Source organism: Drosophila bipectinata, chromosome 3R, assembly GCF_030179905.1.
Source record: "Drosophila bipectinata strain 14024-0381.07 chromosome 3R, DbipHiC1v2, whole genome shotgun sequence".
NCBI classification, from domain to species: Eukaryota; Metazoa; Arthropoda; class Insecta; order Diptera; family Drosophilidae; genus Drosophila; species Drosophila bipectinata.
The window spans coordinates 2,556,734-2,574,723 of NC_091739.1; the positions used below are offsets into that span (position 1 = coordinate 2,556,734).

The 17,990-nt window shown below is 47.5% G+C and overlaps 2 protein-coding genes across 4 annotated transcripts in view; both read right to left on the minus strand.

Moving 5' to 3' along the window:
* Positions 1-84: 84 nt before the first annotated feature.
* On the minus strand, positions 85-8,546 carry Epg5 (ectopic P-granules autophagy protein 5). The gene is made up of 15 exons (XM_017249468.3): positions 8,419-8,546; positions 7,616-8,364; positions 7,274-7,559; positions 6,757-7,217; positions 6,476-6,703; positions 5,196-6,410; positions 4,994-5,137; positions 4,758-4,935; positions 3,728-4,695; positions 3,211-3,667; positions 2,400-3,156; positions 1,637-2,345; positions 1,263-1,583; positions 632-1,204; positions 85-571 (listed from the first exon to the last, which is right to left on the minus strand). The coding sequence occupies exons 1-15, from the start codon at positions 8,446-8,448 to the stop codon at positions 259-261; spliced, it is 7,389 nt and encodes a 2,462-aa protein (XP_017104957.2). The 5' UTR covers positions 8,449-8,546; the 3' UTR covers positions 85-258.
* A 452-nt stretch (positions 8,547-8,998) lies between these two features.
* Positions 8,999-17,990, minus strand: part of LOC108130858 (sodium-coupled monocarboxylate transporter 2) — a 34,311-nt gene continuing 25,319 nt past the window's right edge. For all 3 annotated transcript variants that reach the window (XM_017249523.3, XM_017249522.3, XM_043211935.2), the window contains 9 exons: positions 17,726-17,949; positions 17,522-17,669; positions 11,545-11,719; positions 11,326-11,461; positions 10,664-10,823; positions 10,387-10,605; positions 9,950-10,328; positions 9,751-9,893; positions 8,999-9,694 (listed from right to left, as the gene is read on the minus strand). In XM_017249523.3, coding sequence (XP_017105012.1) covers positions 9,226-9,694; positions 9,751-9,893; positions 9,950-10,328; positions 10,387-10,605; positions 10,664-10,823; positions 11,326-11,461; positions 11,545-11,719; positions 17,522-17,669; positions 17,726-17,936 — 2,040 coding nt within the window. In that variant the 5' untranslated portion in view covers positions 17,937-17,949 and the 3' untranslated portion in view covers positions 8,999-9,225. The remainder of the gene's footprint in view (positions 9,695-9,750; positions 9,894-9,949; positions 10,329-10,386; positions 10,606-10,663; positions 10,824-11,325; positions 11,462-11,544; positions 11,720-17,521; positions 17,670-17,725; positions 17,950-17,990) is intronic.

Below are 17,990 nucleotides of genomic sequence, written 5' to 3' on the forward strand. Positions count from 1 at the left end.
TGTGTGCCCTATAAAGGGTGCCCATTCAGAATGTAATGAACTTCTATGTAAAACAAGATCACCAAAAACCGTGTCAATCGAAAATATATTTGGAATTGGTATATTCATAGTCGAATGGCTTATGTTTTCTTGGCAATTTCCAAAATTGCACAAGTACATCACTTTATTGACCCTAAACCTAGATATATGATATTCAACACTCTGAAAATAACACAACTGGCTGTTTGAATGAGAAGTCCTCGTCGCCTGCTCCCTAAGCTACGTGGAGCTAAGCTTGAAGTCGAAGTCCCAGACCTCCGGAATGGTTGTCAAGAAGCTCTGATCGTAGAATATTGCAATCAGCCGGCACACCAAGTGCGAAACCGACCGCGGCTCAGGAAAGACAGACTCCTTCAGCAGGGTCACGGCCCGCACTATCGAGGGCTTCTCCTCCGAGAACTTTTTGTTGGCCAAGAGCATGGACAGCTCGCGCATGGCGCTCTCGTACTCCTCCGAGGGCAAGCGAAGATCTCGGTTGGCCGGAAACAGGGAGAATATGACGCAGGCCAAGCAGCGGGTTAGGACTTTTCGTCTGTAAGGAACATCATTTAAATATGAAACCGAAAGACTCGCGTTTGCTTTGACAACCTACCTGTTGGTGATGACCTCTGATTTCAGTCCAATCGCGCCCAGCAATCCATCGCTCCAGCCCTCGGATTTTGTGGAAGCAGCCTGTAGCTGCCGGGCGAGCATATATAGTGGCTTCTTCACCTGCTGGTTGACTTGGAGGACCTGACAGCCACGTGAAATGATTACACCCCACACAATAGCCAAGCGTGGTTCCGTTACAGGCGTGCTCTTCACACTCTCCAGCAACTGGCTCAGGTCCTGTAGGAACGTCACCTTGTCGCCATCCGAGGCTATCTCCTCCATCTTGTACACCACAAAGACGTGTAGAGAGAAGAGGTAGCCACCCTGCATGATGGGCATTAGATCAAGCTTCGGCAGAGACATGCTCAGAGACTCGAGTAAGCCCTGCCAGCTTGGGGCGTGCCACGGGGCATTCTCCGAGGTTCGGAAGTAGCTTTCCACGCTGGACTCTAGCAAAGTGTATATGCTTGCAATGTAGTTGTTCAAGTGACCAATAGCGGGGAGAGTGGAGCACATGACCAGGTTGCCGGGGGCACACCGCTGTTGCCACCAAACAAGAGCCTTGATGTGGATACTAAACAATAAACACAGTAAGTTTACTTTTTCCTTTTGGAAAGTTACCGCGAACTCACTTGGAAACCTCCTGGCTCTGGGTCTGAGTGGGAGCCACCAGCTCCAGCATCAGATTCAGAGCCTCCCGCCGTTGCTCCTCCGGCGTGCGGTGTTCACTACAACTGTGTATTGCCCGGTCAATGCTATTGAGGAGTTCCAGGAACGCGTCGGTGAAGAAGCGCTCCCCATCTTTGGTCATCATAAGCTTCTTATGTTTGGATCCTCCGGCTCGCTGCAATCGGACCATGGACCGGGTGTATAACATGCGCTTAGCGGATCCCAGCACAATAGCGTCCTGGTTGGAGCGCTCAGGCAACATGGCACATGCCAAGCGAATAAGTCTACAACGAGACAAAATTAGAGAAAAATAAAGGAAGTTCCCAAATGTGCTTACTCCAACACAGCGCGATCGGCATAGTTGGTCTCGTTGGGCAGCTTGAGGACAATGGCCGGTTCCACACTGGCCACAAACCACTTGAGCAATTGCTCCAGTTCGCTGTACTCGACCAAATGCCACGGATACTGAATGGCCTCCTCCAGGATTTTGCTTGTGTTTGGCTGGATGTGGATGTTTGGTTCGAAGGCTATCTTGACAAAGATGCCAAAGAGATGGGACAACAGAGCCACCGGCTGGGGCATCTGAACGAACCAGTTGTTCCAATCCACGCGGATGAAGATGTGTCCCAGCATGGCATGGGACTCTGGCAGAAAGCGTTGAAGGCTCTCATACAGAAGCTCAATGTGCTGGGCCGGAGGTAAGAAGCGTTGCCACGGAAGTTGGGCCAATCCTTCGTGAATAGGAGCCAGCACATAGCCCGCAATATTGGGCTGGGCAAAGTGGTGCACATACCATGCGAACACGTGCTCCAGGATCTTGTTCGACGACGGCAGAAACTGCAACACCTGCAACGTGGTGGCCACGAAGGAGCGAATCATCAGCTTGCTGCTGCCCACCTGCTGTTCGCTCCAGGGCAAGAGCACCTTGCTCTGGCCAGGCGTCAGCTGTCGTATCCAATGTGCCACTCCAGTGGCAGTCTGCTCCGTGTACGGAATAAGCCATGGCCCGTACGTCTCCACAATAGAGCCAAAGACAATGTCGCTTACTGGAAAAAGTACAATCTATCAGTCTTCCTTCGGCGACCTCACTATCAACTCACTCTGGTCGGCTAGCAATTCCTGGTAGCTGCAAATGGCCGAAGCCAATAGAACGTGGCCAAAACTGGTGAACCACATGACCAGTGGATGACAGTAGTCCTTGTGCTTGGGATACAATCCATGGAGACCGTGATGCAGTCGCTCCTTTTGAAAGTGCCGCGAAAAAAGCAACAGCGTGTCCGTGGCAGCTTTCAGATTAAAGATCTTCTGCCGCCGGGCAAAGTCCAGGGCCACCTCGTGCACTTTCACCTCGGAGTCCTCCAGCGTCAGCTCTGGGCAGTTGCAGCGCACGAACAAGGCATTAAGCAAGTCCACCAGAACCACCGGCATCAGCTTTTGATCTGAGGCGCGATCCAATACCAATTGCATGACTTCCCCGTAGTGCTGGGGGAAGTCGTAGCCAAAGATGTGGACTAAGTGCCGGCGGAAAAGATCTTGCAGCAGGCTGCTGTCCGGCTGCGACCATGCCTCCAAGCCTTGCAGCACCAACAAAAGGAGACGGTTGATTTCGTTCAGCTTGGGTTGATAGACCTCCAACCACCCAAGCAGATCGAACTTCGAGAAGAGCACAAACAGGGTCTGCGTGTCGCACCGCTTTAGGTGGGATTCAACAAGAAACTCGTACATTGGCAGAAAGTGGCCCACATCGGTGCGGCTGGGCACAAAAACGCCAGCCAGAAGCTCCAGGAGATCAGGTCGTTTGAGGGCCAGTCGGAGCACGCTTAAGCCCTGGGCCGCTTGATCCGCTTGCAAGAAAATCTACAAATATTCTTAGTTTTCTTTTAATTTACTTGAAACGGCATGTATACTCACCCCTAGCTTATCCAGGACCTGGAAGTACAAGTCATGCGTGGGCTGAAAGTTCATCGTCACCTCGTTGAGGTTGTCCACCAACTGATAGAAGCTTTTCACTCCCAACTGAGTAACCCTCTCGTCCATGGGAGCCTGCAGAATGGCTCCAATGTAGACGCCGAATTCCTCAATGGCTTGTGCGAAAACATCCACATTCATGGCCCCCAGGAGCTCCTCCACGAGCTTATCATGTCTCTCCCGATTCTCGTTCAGCTTTCGGGAAATAACTTCATTAATACGTATGTGTTCGGGCTTGAGGGTAATCTGGGCTGCACGGGTGCAGCTTCGGTGAAAGATGAGCGAAGTGCATTCCTTCCTGCGGGTTTCTTCGTAGGGAACCATCTGGTACAAGCCCGGAACGCTCTCCAAGTAGTTGGAATTCAGGGAATTCAGCTCTGAGGTCTTGTAGTGATAGTGGCTAGCAAAGAAAGAGTTTGAAAATTACAAGGATTTTCAAAAGCTAACCTAAGCTTCTCACTTGGCTGTTGAGTTGAAGGTAGTCATCCGCTTCTTTAGCTGAGACAGAAGGTCTCCATCGATGGGGGGCGTTTGGATGGGCTCGACTCGTTCGTGGCCAGGTATGGCTACACTCTTTTCGTAAGTGTTCAACAAAGTTTTAATGTGCTGCGCAGGAGGGGTTCGTGGCTTTGGTTGCACTGGAGTCCTCGGTGCCTTTCGGTTGGGCAGCCTAAGCACTTTTCGGCCCCAAACATCCGCCTGATTTCGCTGCTCCTTCCGCAGCGTGGCCAGGCACAGGAACTCCGTCCAGTGGGCCACATGGCCACCCAGTAGTTCCCTCAGCTTTTCACAATTGTATTGAGGCGGCAGTTGTTCTGCGTCGCTGCTGAATCGGTTAATCTGGGTGTCCTCCAGCCAAAGCGCACAACTTTGCATCAACTTGACGCAGCTGCGATGAAAGTGGGCCGCGGAATCGTCGTTGGCGCATTTTGTCGCCAAGGCTGAGTGGTATGTTTCAGCAGACTTCAGCTGCGACTTAATACTCTTCATCAAAGGCACATTGTGTTCGTAGAACTTATCGGACACACCGAAGTTCTGACTAAAGTTGAGCGATTCGTTCTCTGTGGGCACTCTCCAGAGGTAGAGCTCGAAGAACTTCTGGCAGACGATGGGAAACAGGGCGTGGTTACTCTCCATGCTGGCCAGCAGCTGGGCGTGTTTGTAGATCACCAGTTGGCTGGCAGGAAATGAGTTCACCTTGGCCAAGGACAGTGTTTTCTTCAGAGCTGCCTCTACAGGCTGGGCGGAAACTTGCCGAAGCAGCTCTGGCCAAATTCTCGTGTCCACTAGTCTAAACTCAATCTCTAGGAGCACTAAATTTAGCCAACATGTCTGGGGGGAGATCAGGGGAATTCGAGAAGATGCCTGGCCGCCGAAAAAGACTTTCAGAGCAGAGCCCTTGGGAGCTGATTTCCAATCCGTGCAGTCCTGCGAATATAAATACAAAATTGGTATACAGAGCTACTTTCCACTCTTTTACTGTTGAATACCTTGTAGTAATTGTAGAAGAACTCGACAGCCTGCGCACGGCAGTCGGGGAACTGGTAGGAAATGCGCAGCATCCTATCAAGGAGGTACAATAAATTCGAGTTTTGAGCCCAGCCTGGCAGAGTGGTGAAACAGTTGAGCCAAATATTCAAGAGGTTGAGAGGTGAGCAAAGGCCAAAGCTGAAGGAAGTAAAATAATGAAAAGATGATTAAGAAATATTTAAACTTAAATAGCAACCTTGTATACGAAACAATCTGGTGATGAAGCATGTTGTCCAGGAGCTCCAAAATGGGACCAATGGAGTTGGCGTATACCATGTCCTTGGCCAGTTTCAAATAAGTTCTGTCGGCATTCAGAAGGGTAGACAAAAGTCTCTGAAAACTGAAAAAGAAATTATATATACAAAACATATGTTTTCAAGGAAGTGTAAGGATAATACCTTTCACAAGTGGCCAACGTTTCAGGAGTTTCTAAAAATAAAGGCACTATCAGCTCAAGGCAACGGATGGTGGCTGCATGTCTATGATCCAGCAGTAGCTGTTGCAGCAAGTTGAATCCATGCTGGCAGATGAGGGGAATAGAATGGCCATGCAGACTGACCAACATGCCCACATACAAAGCCAGCGGCCGGTTCTCGGTGACCCCCTGAAATATGGTATCCATGCGCTCCAGCTCTGGTATAAACATCAATGGTTCCGTGGGATGCAAGAGGGTTCGTTTCACAGACTCCACCCCTTGGTCCATAAGATGAAGCCGCAGCAGGGAGATCATACGCCAGCACCAGCTAGTAAACTGTTCCCGACTCGTCTGAGTGGAGTCGATCAGCGAGGAGACTTGGCGCACGCTCTCAGAAATTCCAGAGGCGCCAATAACTTCGGGTGCAAACTTGTTAAGTGCCTCGCTTACCAGGTGGGCCATCCGTACGTGAATGTTGTGGGGCAGGAAGAGCCGTCCCTCCACATCCAGACCCCAATTCAAATGGCCAATGATAAGCCTGGCTAAGTGGCTTTCCGAAGACTGATAATCGAAATGGAGAAGCCAATTGGAAAGAACCTCAAAGCTGTCCATGTTGGGATGCCAGTTTTCTAGGGGCAGAGCCTTGAACAGATAAGCAGCCTGGTCCACTTCCCCATACCGCATCTTTATCTGCACCAGCAGGCAGCCCATCAGATGTTCATCCATCAAGTTGACCAACATATCGCGCGCCGCCTTATAGCAAAACTCCCGGGTCGAGCGGTGTATGTAGCCAATGTGAAAAATGTGAAGGCAGATGGCTTTAACTAAGTTGGCGTCTTTGCTGCGATTCCGATCGTTGGCCATCTCGAAGAAGGTCTGCAGCAGATAGTACATGTCGTCCGGAGCCACGTCTGCGTTAGCCAAATCAAATTTGTTCCAAAACTCGTCCGACTGAAAGGCAGCTTCGGCATTGCCGACCAAATCATTTGCTAAATCGACGGGGAAGCCCACGTTCAAGTAGTAGAACAGATGCCAAACAACCTCGGTGTCCAGAGTGCCGAAGGGTAGGGTGGAGAAGTATTGCCAGGTGCCCAGATTACGGGTGCGGTAAATATAACCACAAGCTCGGATAAGTAGGGCCTGCAGTTCCACTTGAATCCTTTCGAAGAGTTCGTTAGATTTGGGTCGGCTGTTGTTTCTGCGGTTTCGAGAGGTTCTTGTTTTATACAATTATTTTATAAGAAAAGGCTTAAAAATACTTACAGAAACAATTCGTTGTAGTCAAAGATATACTGGAGGGTGTGGCGCACTAAACGGCCCAATCTTTTGGCTAGTTGCTTATACCTTTCGTTGTTGTAAGTCAGCAGTCCCTCTCCTAGTATCTTGACTAACTGCGAAAAGAATACCACCACAGCCAGCATTCTCTGGGCAGTGATCATGTCCGGTTCGAGGATGTAGTCGTCCAGAAACTTTTCTATACGCATGGCCGATCTAGAATATATCCGTGCAAGAATATAGCTTCGCAACTATCAATTCCGACTTACATAAAAATCTTTTCAAACGGCAGTTGGTTAAGCAGAGCAATTAGATCGCTTTCCTTTAAGCCAATGCATTCACCAGCAGGTGTATGCGAGTCCTCCCCGTCAGAGTCTACCACAATCCATCGTTCGGTGGTACCTGTTGCCTCTGAAAGGTCGCGATGCGCTTGGGCCTGACCCTTTAGATATTCGTTTCTCTTCTTCACCGGCATCAGCAGGATCTGAAGCACAGCCATGCAGTGATTTAGTTCTGGGGAGTTTAAATCCAAAGGCAGGTCATTTTTCTGAGAGCTTCGTGGAGCAATTTGCATTCCCGGCAGCTGCAAAAACTGGGCGGCCCAAGAGCCTACACCATTGGGGCACCGCAAAATATTGAAGAGTAAGAACCAGTGGTCCTCTCTCGTGGCCAGAAGTAATTGCAAAGCTATTAGTTGGCGGAGCCACTGCTTAAGGTCTGCGTCAAAATTCTAAAATTAAAAAGAGTTAATCACAATGTCGAAGGGGGTTTGTGACTTAAGTTTACCGCATTTGGACTGGGTCGTCTGATGAAACTGAATAGTATGGATATGGCTCTTCGCAACTGCGAAACGCACTCCAAGGCCGCTCCAGATTGGGCATTGTTCAAGAAAATCTCCCCCTGGGCATCCGCATGGGGATAGACTAGCAAGTCCTTGATAATTTGGTCTACTTTTACTTTGGTTATCTTGGCGGTGATCAGGTTGTTAGTGTACGTGTGACAGACCAGGTCGTAAAGGCTAGTCAGTGAAGTTTTGGCCAACTCAAGCTTAACCGGATCAACCTTTATTATTCTGGAAACAAACTTTTGCAATTAAAAGCACAGCTTAGTGTAAGGTTTTGTACTTACTCGTATGTGACGCTTTCTTGCACAGCATTTCCATCTCCACAAGTCCCACTAAAGTTTCGAGTCACGGATTCTTTTGTCCAAATTTGTTTTTGGGATACTCCGCAGTTTTTCCTCCATTTCTTTACATCGTGCAAATTGGATGTAATCTTTCCCTGAAGCTCGTAATATTCCAGCAGGGCAGCGTACAAGGGATCCGCCTCGCTAGACTCTAATAGCGAGTTCATAAGGAACTCCAGCTCGAACTGCTTCGCCAAATCCAGATCGGGGCAGTTGTAGATTTGACGCAGTTGCTCATCGGAAAGGGGCTTTACATTGCTTCTGGCCAAGGCAAAACCCGAGGCTTGAGTTTCGGCTTGCCGGTATACAATCTTTGCACTCTGCTCCTCTACTTGGGCATTGGATACATGCATCGGTAGTAGATTAGGATACTGCACAACGTGGGGAACGACGTTGGTGGTCGAGGGTGGGGCACTTGGTTCGGCTTCCGTTTGAGTTACAACTATTGTTTTCTCCTCTGCGGCACTTTCCTCCGGTAGCTCCCTTACATCGCTGGAGATGCAACAGTCGTGGCTAACTATATTCGCGTCACTGCTGCTGCCAGCCAAAGCGGCCACCCGTTCCAATTCCTCCAGCAGCGATACATTTTCCTGCTCTTCCTCCCTTTGTTCATCGTTACTTGTTGATAACTTAGCAGGTTCCTCCTCTTCCTCTTTTGGAATCTGCCTGTCGCTACGTTGTTTTTTTGTCTTCTGCAATTTAGGAATTCGGCTTAGTACGCGAATGTTTTTATTTTGCAAACCCACCTCCTTTTTTGGCTTTACAAGCGTAGCCATTTCAAATATTTTATTTGTTCTGCCTTAGCCTTTTGCGTTCTATTTGTGCATTATTTTGGACACAGCACCTCTAAACAATGAAAATCCCCACATAATAGAGATGGACAAAAGTGGAGCTAGCCCAGCTAGCCCGGCAACAAAACTATCGAATGGCTACACGTAACAAAACAATTTAACATTTATTTATTACTCATGTTTCGTATATTCAAATAGTTACGACCTTGTTTAACCTAAAGCTTGCTAAATAAAGAATTTAATTTTTCTTTAAACTTATTAATTTTTCATAAATTTTTGAGACAAATTTTTTTGTGGAATTTAAATAATCTTTTATAGAGACTTTGAAATCAATCTCTGCGACAAAATAATATCCAAAACAATACAATTAAAAACATTCCACCTTTTCCCACGACTTAGTACAACTGGTTCTAAAAGAATTGTGTTATCGATAGCGAACATTTATTTGGCTGATGGGCAGCACTGACCTTTAAATTGTCAAGCGCGCAAAATCGAAAATGGCATTAGTAATCTTTTTGTATGATTTGTACAAAAATACGTTTATTTGTCTTTATTTATTGCACACTGTCACGCACACACATGCGATAAGTACATGCGAATGAAACTTGATTGCTACAACAGGCGCGAAAATTGCTCAACAATAGTCGCGCGCAGAAAATCACAGCATCTTTATAGACTTGAAAAACACTTGGCTAACTAATAGATCTATTCTAGGTCTTAGCTTAGCGAACTACAAACTAATTGGACAGGCTAAGACAGATCTTAGAGCGCAGATCTGCCAGCCAGCTGGCGGTATACGCCCGTCTCCCCCTCTCCCGGCACGGTGTCGATTTGGATCCGACTACTGTCGCATATGGATGGCTGCTCCTTTGCTCCTTCTGATGTGGTGAAAACCACCGCAATGGGATTGTTCTTTTCCTTCTCCTCTGGCGAGGATTCATAACCGTGGTTGACCTTCTCCTCCTTAGAGGTTGTCGTCCCGGAGGCCGAGGATTCACTGCTGTTACGCCCATTCAAGCCGGACTCCTCCTCGTGCTTGAGATAGTACGGTTTGTGGCCAGAGAAACGCTCGCACAGACGTAAGATCAGCGGGTGGAGAAGCTTGCCATCGTAGGCATCATCCGGGTGCTGGGTCAGCAGGCTGATCAGGGTGCCGATGATGACAGTCAGCGCCGTGCCGATCAAGCTGTAGTACATGAAGCTAATGGAGTAGAAGGTCTCCAGTCCAGATCTAGAAATAAATAAGAAATTTAAAAAATTGAAAAATTTAATAAAATGCGTATCTACCTTTCAGGTGCTATTGTTGGGGGTGAGGCTACGAAGCTCTGGTTGTATCCATTGATGGGAGTGTGAGTCAGCAGCCAAGGCATCTGTCCAGGTTCCATCAAGGGCTTCGTAATCGAGTCCGAAAAACTGTGGTTGGAGCAACCCTGTAAGTAAAACCCCTTAAAATACATCCAATTTTTACCAGCATTACCATTCCTACCTCCGTCGATGTGGGCAACATGGGATTCGACTTTTCAACGGTCATTCCTCCGCCAATGATCCACAGGACAAAGGCGCAGGCGGTGATCATACCGGCAGAGGTGCCCTTCCAATTGGCAATTGGCACCATCATGGCCAATATGAAGCAACCCAACAAGGGACCCGAGGTGGCCGAAAACACAAGCAGCGAGGATTCAATCACACCAGCCAGTAGGCCCACTCCAAAGGCCACGCACATGATAATTAGTCCACAGATGACGGTGATTAGCTTGAGGATTCTCAACTGTTGCTTGTCGGAGAGTCCTTTGAACCTGGGAAACTGCGAAATGAAGTCCTCCCAACAAACAGTGGCCAGGGAGTTCAGGTTGGAGACCATCATGCTTTAAAGATTGTACAAATTAGTTAGGAGTTTCAAAACCTATTTCCATGTAGATCTACCAGAGCGCTCCATTGAAAAGAGTGGCCATGAATATTCCGACAAAGCCGGGCAAGAATCCGAGCTGATCCTCTACGAAAAAGGGCAGGATCTCATCGGGCTTCTTGATGTAGCCTTCCGCATATGGATCGCAGTTGATGTATGTGGAGTAGATGACCATGCCGGACAGCCAGGAGAGGGAAAAGAAGAAGAACACCAGGGGAACATTGGTGAGCATCACTCTGGAAAGTCAAAACTTGGTTATATTCCAGCTTTTATTATAGTTGGGAGGTCACTTACCGTCGCACTTGCTTTAAGGACTTCAGACTGACGTAGCGCTGCATGAAGTTCTGCTGGCACCCAATCTGGGAGAGGGACATAAACAGCTGTCCCAGCCAGGCCGAGGTGGTATCCACTCGAACAGTCATGTCGCCGGTGAAGTTGAAGAAGTTGAGACGACCTGCGAAGTAGGCGAAATGGCAATGTACTCCCTATGGCAACTAGTAAAGATTGAGCTGCAGGGGGAGCAGGTGGAGGGATTCCCAGGAGCCCGGCGATTGCCGTACAATGACAGCCAACAACTCAAACCCGAGTGACAAACGCTCCGCCATCACACATTTATTACTGTCGTCATGCGAGGCTGCCATTTCCTACTCAGCCGCCGGCCCCCAGCCCAACCCGGATTCAGATGCCGCTGTTTTATGCCACTTTTATCATCATCATTTATGTGCATAATGAGCCGGCGCAGTAACAGAAACGGGAAAGGCAGGAGCATGGCAGGAGGTACATGGCGCTCGCAGTGGCATCCCACAATGGATGCCATTTTAATAGTCATCATTCGTCAGCACTACACACACTGTATGTGGTATGCGTGCAGGATATACATATCCTGACAGCTGGCTAATAAGCTGCTATGATCAATCGAAGCGAATCCTTGCCACAAACTAAAACTGATGGCTTACCATTGTCGCGATTCAGTTGGTAGACCTTCTTGACGCCGCCCGTGGAAATGGTGCCCTGGATGCAGACGGCGACGGTGACAACCAAAATGGTCAGGGTCTGGATGACATCCGCGTTGATGGCCGCCTTCAGACCGCCCTAATGAGTGGCAAACACAAGGAATTTAAATATTTTCATCGTTAAATCGCTGACATTCCCGAACCGGATGCGCCGCAACTTACCATAATGGTGAAGAATATGCAAATGATGGCCATGCCCACGATGGAGGCCCAGTAGGGTATCCCAATCACCGTCGAGAGGGCCACGCTGGGTGTGTACACGGTGATGCCCAGGTTGCAAATCTGTCTTACTATATAGGTGGCCGATGCCAGGCACCTGACCGTGCGGCTCTTGAACCTGCAAAAGACCGGAGAACAGGAAACGCTGCTGAGTTACAGGTGCGGGATTTAATCAAGCTGCTTGGACTGCCGTCTGCACTCGTACTCCTATCCATTTATTTATTTTATTAAACTTTTAATGGCGCCCTGGCTCGTTCTCGAGCTAAGAATTTCTGAATTTATTTTTATTTTTAACCTCTTTTATGACTTACTACCCGCTGTAAAGAAGTTATGTGTGGTATCGGGTCTGGGAGGGTTAAATTTACGACATGGGCGACGGAGAAAAACCTAAGAAAATTGGCGGGTCTGTAACTCGTTTTGATTGTTTTTATAGTTGAGCCAGGGCGCGGGCCCTAGCTTTTTATGTGCTTCTCGGGGCTGTAAAAATTTGTGTGTTAATTTGATGCGAAATGTGCGACAAGATGGGGAGCACGGCTTTTTAGGGGGTTCCCCTAATGATCGTTTAGTATGCGTTATGTGCGGGTCCGGGCGAAAGTCTCAAGTGCCTTTGCACACGCACTGCCATAGAGAGAGTGCCCGGGGTCCATAATAAATAAACTGCTTTACGTCCGTAATGCTTTGATTGGTGTTCCCAGCTTTAGGCCAGTGGTAGGTTTGCAGTCCGTTTCGAAACTATAAAATAGTTTAAACATCCTGAGGAATCAAGTTCTCTATCCTTGATTTAAGTGAAATTTATACCCTTTATATGAGGTGAAAGTTTCTACTTAAAGGATTATGACAGTCTCAAGCTCATTCAAGGATTTAAGAAGGTTATATGCAATTCTATATAGATGACCTTAAGGGCCCGAAACGCACTGTGCTGGTTGTAATCCCAAGTAATTTCTCGTCGTACATCTAATCTGGCTGCATAATCCACTTTTCCATGGCCCGGCTCCACTCATCCTTATCCTCAGTACCTCGTCCTGCTCGTCCTTTACATTTCTCCGTCTATGCCTGTCACTGCATGTGTGTGAGTCGGCCCACTAAATGATTAATTGCCCTTGGCCAATATTGATCTGGGCCGTGTTGCGGGCTGTCAGCGGGCCCTATCTCCTCGGCCAATGAGCGATTGGCTCCAGGAGGCGCAGGTGTTGTTGGAGCGGGAATTAAATGCATATTTAGGCGGCGAGGAGGATGATATCTCGGGGACTGTCTCTTTAATCGCCTTAATGCGAGGTTCATTATCAAGTGGGTTCTCTGCAATATGCTGCACCACCGAGTATTAATTAACCAAGAGGTTAATGGTGGTGCTGCACTCTTGCCGTGAGCAAACATCAATTGGCGTGTTTGTGGGACAGGCTTAACATATTTACCCGATCGACTTAACATTGTTGGTCGGGGCTTAAAGCGGTTTACATGACAACGTGTCGTATGCTTGATACACATTTTAATTGCGGCCCCGAAAGAGAGAAGTCCCTGCGGAAATCTGAAAATCCTGCAGAGGCCAGCCCGTAGGCCTTTAACAACAGCCAGGCCTGCACACATAAAAGCCCGGCCGGACAGCCAAGGACACATGTATGACAATCGAATATGTGTTGATTGAATGGGCGTGGCAGTGGGATGATTCTGGTTGGGCGGCTTGCTCGGCTGGTCAAACATTTATTTAGGCATTTTCTTAGGTTTTTCTTGTTTTTCCCAGGGCTGAGCTTGTTGTGGAAATTGATAAAGAAATATTATTGTAGGATACAATCACCCAACACAAGTCCAGACTACCAAGCACACACTGCCACATGGAAGAGCATATTGTTGCTTGCGGTCAATTTTAGCCTGATATGTCAATTTAATATGATTTATGGGATTTATTGTTTTCGGTTGCCTTTCATTTCTGTGGTTGTTGCCGTTGATGTTGCTGTTGCTGCCTCTTCGGCCCCTGCGAGTGTTTTTCTACGTTGTCTGATTGTGGCATTTGTTTCTCATTTAGCCTGTTAACATTGTGTTCATCACAATAAGTGCTCGGCTCGGCTTGGCTTGGCTTGGCCAGTTGTCCTGCCCAAGGATTTGTCTCTCCCGCTCTCTCTCTCTCTTTCTGTCTGTCTGTCACTTCATTTCGCTCTGTGTGTGAGTAATGACCTGGAGGCTGTCACCGCCGTCCAGTTGATTGAACGTTGTCCCGGTCCTGGCTTTTGTTTTAGTTTAATTGATTTAACCGTTTGCCTACACCCCCTCTTTGCCTCGTCCTTGCTCTGCCCCCGCATCCGCCACCGCCTGCGCCTGCCTGCGTAATTCACTTCGTTGAGTTGATTAAAGACATCCTGCGATGCGATTGTCGCTTAATAACTTTAAATGAAATGTAAGTGCCGCAAAGTATGCAATAATTGCTGCAACCATGCCAGCGGGTAAGCAATTACCAGCAAGGACACTTGCTCCCCTCGCACACTCGCCACACGCCCACAATCTGCAGGACAGCGTCAATGACCACTGGAGGGTGTGAAAATGGGTTTCCAGAAAGCTGGAGAAAGAGGGAGCCGGCGAGAGATAGAAGGGGAGAATCAGAATGAGCAGGTCAGCAGGCTTTTCCCCCATTAATTGAACAGAGGCTCCTGCTCCTGGTAGGTAGCTGCGTACCTACCATCTCTCATTTCCCACTGCCTGGATGCATCATTTATCATGGGAAAGCCGCTAAGCCAGTTTTGGGTGCAGGAGACAAAGGCATAAATTAATGGCAAATTTAATATGACGGTTTGTACAATGGCCAGATAATCGCCGTTTAGACACCATCTCCCGGGACTCCAGTCCTCCCGGGCGCTTCGAGTTAATTCTACAATCAAGGCCAATCTCTGCTCAAAGGTTCGGGTGCAAAGGGCGACACTTTTGATTGCATTAAATGCCATGCATAAATAAACATAATCAGCCGTGTGAAGTTGGTGTCCCGAGCTGAGTGCCATCGCAGTGTTAAAAGCCGCCCACAACGACAAGGGGAGAAAGTCAAAGAAAAAAAAAATCAAAGGTAAAAGGTATACTGTGACCTTGACGACTGGAAGCTACCTCACAGGCTGCCGGTCAGAGGTGAAAAGCTAATAAATATGAGGATGGGTTGAGATTAAAGAGAAAATATCAATAAAAAAAAGGTTAGATTTTTGGCTAGCTTAATATTCTCCTCCAATATTTCAGTGATCTTTTAACCTTTCTCATTATCCCTTGTAGAAGTACTTTTTATGACATGGTTAGCTTGGTGCCGATATGCCCTTTCCCATTGGTCCTGCCAGTGGCATATGTGTTACTCCCAAACAACTTTGTTGTCTTTGAATTGCAAATCACGCTCTCACTTTGTAGCCCAACGACGAAAACGTCTTTATTTATGCGTATGCATGTCGCCCCAAAAAGCTCGCTCTCTACCCTTTCCCCGCTGACCCGTCAGCCACTCTACCCCTCTAACTTTCCATCATCTCCACCTGCTGTCGAGTTATTTTTTCATTCCCTGGCACTTTGTTGGCTCCTTGTACTCGTAAATAAACCAGGAGGAGGAAGCCCAAATGCATTTTTTCCATTTGCTAAGTGCTAACAACTGTTCGCATTGATCTCTGCCGCTGCCCTGGCGTACACAAGGTTGATATCAATTTATTTACATGTAATTGCCACCCCAGACTTCAGCCACCAGCCCATCCAGCCCCCAGCACACAATGGATAGAATTATGCCGTAGGAACAAAGCCGAACTTTGCTTGACCATTGAACTCGATGGGCGGACAGCCAGATAGGAAATCTGTGTGAGAGCCGGGCAACACTTGAGTTGGCAGCGAGTCAAGGGTCGCCCCATCCCGAGCCATCCTATCCGCCCCCGATTTGAGTGGCAGACATCACTTGCGACAGCCGACTGACAAGTGAGAGAATCCATGACTTTGGAAGGGCATGTATGTGTGTGGCTTGTGGGTGTTTGGTTGTGCGACAGTGTGTGGGGATGGATGTCTTGGGTTTTTTGTTTCGCAAGTTTTTCGGGGAGGAGCTTCGTGCCTGATGCTTGATCCTTGATGCCTGATGTTAGTGACAGGCAACAACACGCGCTATTTATAAACATTATTGCACAAACGAATTGTCATACAATTTGTCAACAGCCTCAGACCAAGTGGCTGCTTTGTTGTTGGCTCCTTTTGGATTTCTTTTGCTTTTTCGACTTTGGTTTTCATACCCCTTAGTTTTAAAGTGTAAAAGGATATGTGTGGAGGCAACGCAAAGGAGTTTGTTTCCCTTAAAATTATTTTAAGCCTTGCAATGTACAAGTCAGAGCTTGGAAAAGCATTATTAGTCGACATGTCCTTTTCTTATATCAGAGTACTGGATGTCCTTTAGTTGCTTCACTCCACTCTTATTTTTTTTGGGCATTGTCATCGTGCTGCCTACGTCAAGGCTTTTGTCTTTTCCTCCATCTGGAGTGGGTGGCGAACGTTTCTCCATTCGGCCTGCCTGCTCGTTGGCCAAGTGGCTTTTGGCAATTTGTAGCATATTCACTTATCGGCCTCTGTGTGTGACCTAGACCCCAATCCCCCTTCCCTAACCTTGCCCATCAGAAGTTCGGCCTATTTTGATGAAGTTGTATGCATAAACATGTCGCGGGGCGCCAGTTGCGATGACAAGCGACAATGAGGCATCCAAATGCTGTGCTCGCAACTTTTTGGGGCAACATTTGGCCATGTTGCGACTTCTCAACCCTTTTTTCTTGGCTTGGATGGATCTCTTTTTACCAGGCCTTACTTTCGCCGAAGGACTTTGCCAATTGACAAGGATTGATGAAGTTGCTTGTCTCGTTGGCTGGCCAATTAGGTTGAGTGTTAAAGCCTCGCATCAAAATTATGATATATTTTATAAAAAATTACTTTATTAAAATGGGCAATTGTTTTATTTAATTTATTAAACTCTTTAGCTATTGCTCCATTAATCATTGCTCTGCCAGGATTAATTGAGTTTAACTACTCATTGTAAAAAGAAACTAAACATGCATTAGTCATCGATTTTGTCATTAATATTACTTCGACGCCAGTTAAGTCCTTCGTGTGTTTTACTAGGTTTTATGCTAATTTACAAATTACCCCAGTTTTGCCCTAGGAAAACATTTAAATAATTTGTCGATTCTGCACAGCTTTCACTTCGCTACTCTGCCCGCCCTTCTCAGCCAAAAAATGTTGTCAACGGACGGCACATGCCAATTAAATTTCAATCAAATTATGCTCAGGCCGCACCCGCCGCTCTGTTTGTCTTGTCAGTTTTTGCAATTAATTGAATTCTGTTGTCGAAACTGCAAAACATTTGATAACAAATTTGTTAACTAATTTCGAACTTAAAAAACAATTAGGCCCACGAGGCGACAACTTGCGACAGATGGAGAGGCAGTGGCGTAGGAGATGTGGCGGAACTGACGACAACTGGGCGATAGCATCCGTGGCAAAGTCCAAGTCTTGGCCCAGGCGCGGCAAGGACGAATCTATAGATTATGTGCTCTGCCGGCTCTGCTTTTGTTTTGCCATTTGTTGTTGATTCTGCTGTTTTTTTTAATATAATTCAAATTTATTTAGCAACGCGGCACAAGTTGTGCCACGGACAGAGTCAGCATCAACATCAGAAACAGAACGTAAACCTGAGCTGGATCCTGGCTGTGTCCTGCTTAGTTTCATTTGGCCTCCTTAATGAAGAATAAAATTGTGTGCGCTTCGGCGATAAGGGAAGCAGGAGCAGCGACACAACGACTCATTTGGCGAAATTAAAATGAATGTTTAAATAACAATTTCCCTGTTGCCTCTTCGTTTCTTGCTAATTAAACGATGCGGCGCTCGAGGGACTGACTTTCTCCTTCCCGACTGCGTGGGAACTGGTTTTCTGTCTTGAACTCACCTGAGATCGATGTACTGATAGACGGAGGTGATGCCCAAGTTGAAGTAGACGGGCACGAACATGAAGCACACAATCGGGTAGGCACTCATCATGCCATAGATGATCTCCCACATGGCAGAACCTCGATAGTACAGCTCACTGGGATAACCTACATAGTAATGGTAATATTAAATGAAATGCTAGGAAAAAAATAATAGAGCTTACCCAAGACAGATCGTACTCCTAGCGTTCCTCGAGCTATAGAAATCATCACAGCTACGATCGAAACACCGCCGGTGGCAAAAACATAATCGGCCTTGCTGCGCTCCTTTTTTTTGCCGAAAATTCGTTTCCAAAGCGGCCCCAAGACGGTGATGGCTATAAACAGGACGAACATCAGATAATCCCAGCCCAGAGTGCTCAGGTCCTTGGCCATGTTGTTGCGGCTCCTGATGGCAAGATGCAACAAAAAAAGCGGAGAAAAAAATCA

Bases quoted from the DNA above. Each gene is read 5' to 3' on its own strand.
- Epg5 (XM_017249468.3), bottom strand. From the start codon at position 8,448: ATGGCTACGCTTGTAAAGCCAAAAAAGGAG. The intron at 6,411-6,475 runs GTAAGTATTTTT...TCGAAACCGCAG, and splicing joins GACTACAACGAATTGTTTCT to AAACAACAGCCGACCCAAAT. The intron at 4,936-4,993 runs GTTGCTATTTAA...TACTTCCTTCAG, and splicing joins CAGATTGTTTCGTATACAAG to CTTTGGCCTTTGCTCACCTC.